Here is a 3,184-nt window from a genome sequence, read left to right as displayed (position 1 = left end):
AAGATGAGCAGAAGCTTCAACAATTGTTTCAACCAGTGGGTGATAAGAAGTGTGAAGAATTCACTAAGGATGATGAAGGGTTATGGAGGTACAAGGGAAGAATTTGCATACCGGATGTGGGGAGTTTGAGACAAGATTTATTGTCGGAGGCTCACAATAGTGGGTTTTCTATTCATCCCAGAAGCACGAAGATGTACTATGACTTGAAGAAGATGTTCTGGTGGCCTGGGATGAAAGGTGATGTAGCAAATGTTTGACTTGTCAGAAAGTGAAGATAGAGCATCAAAAGCCGTCAGAAATGCTACAACCACTTGAGATTCCTCAGTGGAAGTGGGAAGGAGTTGCTATGGATTTTGTGACTGGTTTACCGAGGACTGGGTTGGGATTTGATGCGATTTGGGTGATCGTGGATCGCCTAACCAAAGCCGCTCATTTTCTGCCTATTTGAGTGAAATGTTCTATGGAGGAGTTAGCAAGATTGTACATCAAGGAGATAGTAAGGTTGCATGGTGTGCCATCAAGCATAGTATCGGACCGTGATCCCTGATTCACATTAAGGTTTTGGGGAGCTTTCCAAAGAGCTTTCGGTACGAAGCTATGCCTTAGTACCACATATCATCCGCAAACTGATGGACAATCCGAAAGGACTATTCAGACGTTGGAAGATATGGTAAGAGCATGTGTGTTGGATCAACCCGGGAGTTGGGATCGTTACATGCCGTTGGTGGAGTTTGCATACAACAATAGTTTTCATGCGAGCATTGGGATGGCTCCGTATGAGGCTTTGTATGGACAGAAGTGCCAGTCTCCACTTTGTTAGTATGAATCTGGTGAAGCAAGTGTATTGGGTCCAGATGTGGTAGCAGAGACTACTGAGAAGATTAAGAGAATACGAGAAAGGATTCTGACTGCTCAGAGTCGACAAAAGAGTTATGCGGATCAGAGAAGGAAACCGTTAGAGTTTGAAGTAGGAGAACACGTATTCCTTAGGGTTACACCGACCACTGGGATTGAAAGAGCAATCAAGACCAAGAAGTTAAACCCAAGATATATAGAACCGTTTGAGATTTTGAAGAGATTCGGGCCGGTGGCGTATCAAGTCGCTTTGCCACCTCATTTGTCTAACTTGCATGACGTATTCCACGTGTCACAGCTCCGTAAGTACACGTCGGATGCGGCTCATATGTTGGAGCCTGAATCGGTTGAGTTGAAAGAGAATTTGACTTTCCAAGTGACACCAGTGAGGATCGATGACTGTAGTGTGAAGAAGCTGCGAGGAAAGGATGTTCCATTGGTTAAAGTTGCTTGGGAGCGAGCAGGAGTAGAAGCGCACACTTGGGAATTGGAGTCTGAGATGCGAAAGGATTATCCCGAGCTTTTCTCAGGTAATTCAAATTTTGAGGGCAAAATTTCTTATTTGGTGGGGAGAATGTAAAAACCGCAACTAATCAATCGGTTAATTAAGTAATTAATATTGCCCAAATTAGGCTTCAAAAAGTTAGAGAAAGAATTTGAGGATTTAAAGGTGATTTTCGGACTCAGTGGTCCTTTCTAAGTAAGAAAATGTGCTTTCTGCGAAAAACTGTGAAAAACCATGAACCGGTAGTTGAACCGATTCAAGTTTGCCCGGTACCGCATGAGAAAAAGTGAAAACCGGCGAAAATCTTAGAAAAATGTTAGAAATGGAAAACCGGGTGTTAATTTTAAAGGTTTGGCCCAAAGTTGGGCCAAACGGGCTAAAAACGCTAACGGGTTGGACCGGACCCAAGTTGGGCCCAAGCCCAACATATAAAAGGCTCATTAAATGAACCAAACCAGCCACAATACTAAACAAACACACTCATACATGCTGAAAAGAGAAGAAGAGAGAAACCCTTTTGGTTACTATTCATCATCTTCTTCCAAAGCTCATATCTTGAGCTAGAGAGCTCCGATTGCCGCATCGTTTGCGGCTACGCGTTCTTCGTGGAGAGCTCTACAAGACCCACCTAAGAAACCCTCAAGGTAATCACGAAATCTTCTCAGTTTCTCTCCTCAAAATTCGGGTTTATAAGGTTTTTGATTAAATGAGTTTTTGTGATTCTTTGTGTTTAGGTTTGCTCTAATCCTTGCTTAGCCTTGGATTCTTGCTAGTAAATCTGTGGGAGAAGGTAAGAGCCACTAAACCCTTATGAAATTATGTTTAATTAGAACCCTGGGTTGATTTGAGGTGATTTGTATGCATATAGTTTGATTATTGTGGCTTTGGGAGCTCTTAGAACTTATTTGTACTTATTGGAGTGGATTTGAAAGCTTGGAATTTAGTTGAAAGCTAATTGGTGATCAATTTGAGTTTTGGTGCATAAAGGGAATCGGCCAAGGTATGGTTTCGATTTCCTCTATGTAGTATATAATATTCATGGACACATAGGCTAGTGACCAATAAGATAGGTTGAACTAAAATGATGGTTGGTGTGTTAAATGTTGATGAATTGATGAATGTTGAGTTGATTTGTGATGAATTTTGATGATATGATGTTGTTGAATGATTGTATGGATTGGAAGTTGGTTCCTTATGATAATTGTAATGTTGTGATTTATGAAATGGTGGGTTTGATGGTGATTTTGATCATAAATGTTATATAGTTGATGTTGGAATTGAGAATAATGAAATGAGAAGGAGAATGTGATAAAGTTGGTGTATTATGGTATAACTAGCACATTTTGATGAAAAGTGGTGTTTTGAATGGCTTGATATAATTTGGAATGGTATGGTGTGGTTTGGAATGGGTATGGAAAGAAATTGTGTAAATTGTGAAGTTAGGCAAAATTGGATTTTTTATGAACTTTGTACGATCATAACTTTTGCCTCGGTTTTCGAAATTGATTGAAATTCGTTTATAATTAAAGATCTTTGAAAACCCTTTAAATCGATATAAGGTTTGTGAAAATTGGAATTTTGTCAAGGAAGTTATGATCCTTCAAAGTGGGTGTTAAAAATCTGAAATTCTGCAAAGTTGCAGAATTTCAAGATTTGCTGATATGTGCGGGCGCACACTCTCATGCGGACGCACACCCCTGCAAGTACTTCGACCTGTGCGGACGCACACACCTGTGCGCACGCACAGGTAGGGAAGTGTATTCTGTTCGCAGCGCTAGCACAGCTTGTGCGCGCACATATCTATGGAAAAACTTCAACTTGTGC

At 40.8% G+C, this 3,184-nt stretch overlaps 1 protein-coding gene across 1 annotated transcript; it reads left to right on the top strand.

Annotated features, from left to right (window-relative positions):
- Positions 1-298: 298 nt before the first annotated feature.
- On the top strand, positions 299-2,625 carry LOC140182922 (uncharacterized). Its single transcript, XM_072230894.1, has 3 exons — positions 299-400; positions 821-1,321; positions 2,545-2,625. Exons 1-3 carry the CDS (start codon positions 299-301, stop codon positions 2,623-2,625), a joined length of 684 nt encoding a protein of 227 aa, XP_072086995.1.
- Positions 2,626-3,184: the final 559 nt, after the last annotated feature.

Source organism: Arachis hypogaea, chromosome 20 (genome assembly GCF_003086295.3).
Source record: "Arachis hypogaea cultivar Tifrunner chromosome 20, arahy.Tifrunner.gnm2.J5K5, whole genome shotgun sequence".
Classification (NCBI taxonomy): Eukaryota; Viridiplantae; Streptophyta; class Magnoliopsida; order Fabales; family Fabaceae; genus Arachis; species Arachis hypogaea.
The sequence above is the reverse complement of the archived record's forward strand: the minus strand, read 5'-3'. Positions and strand labels throughout refer to the sequence as shown.

What these genes read in the sequence shown, in the direction of transcription:
- LOC140182922 (XM_072230894.1), top strand. Translation starts at nt 299, where the DNA reads ATGCTACAACCACTTGAGATTCCTCAGTGGAAGTGGGAAGGAGTTGCT. An exon ending in TGGGATTTGATGCGATTTGG is followed by an intron (nt 401 to 820) that starts GTGATCGTGGAT and finishes CCACTTTGTTAG; the next exon opens with TATGAATCTGGTGAAGCAAG. An exon ending in TTGCTTGGGAGCGAGCAGGA is followed by an intron (nt 1,322 to 2,544) that starts GTAGAAGCGCAC and finishes ATGGATTGGAAG; the next exon opens with TTGGTTCCTTATGATAATTG.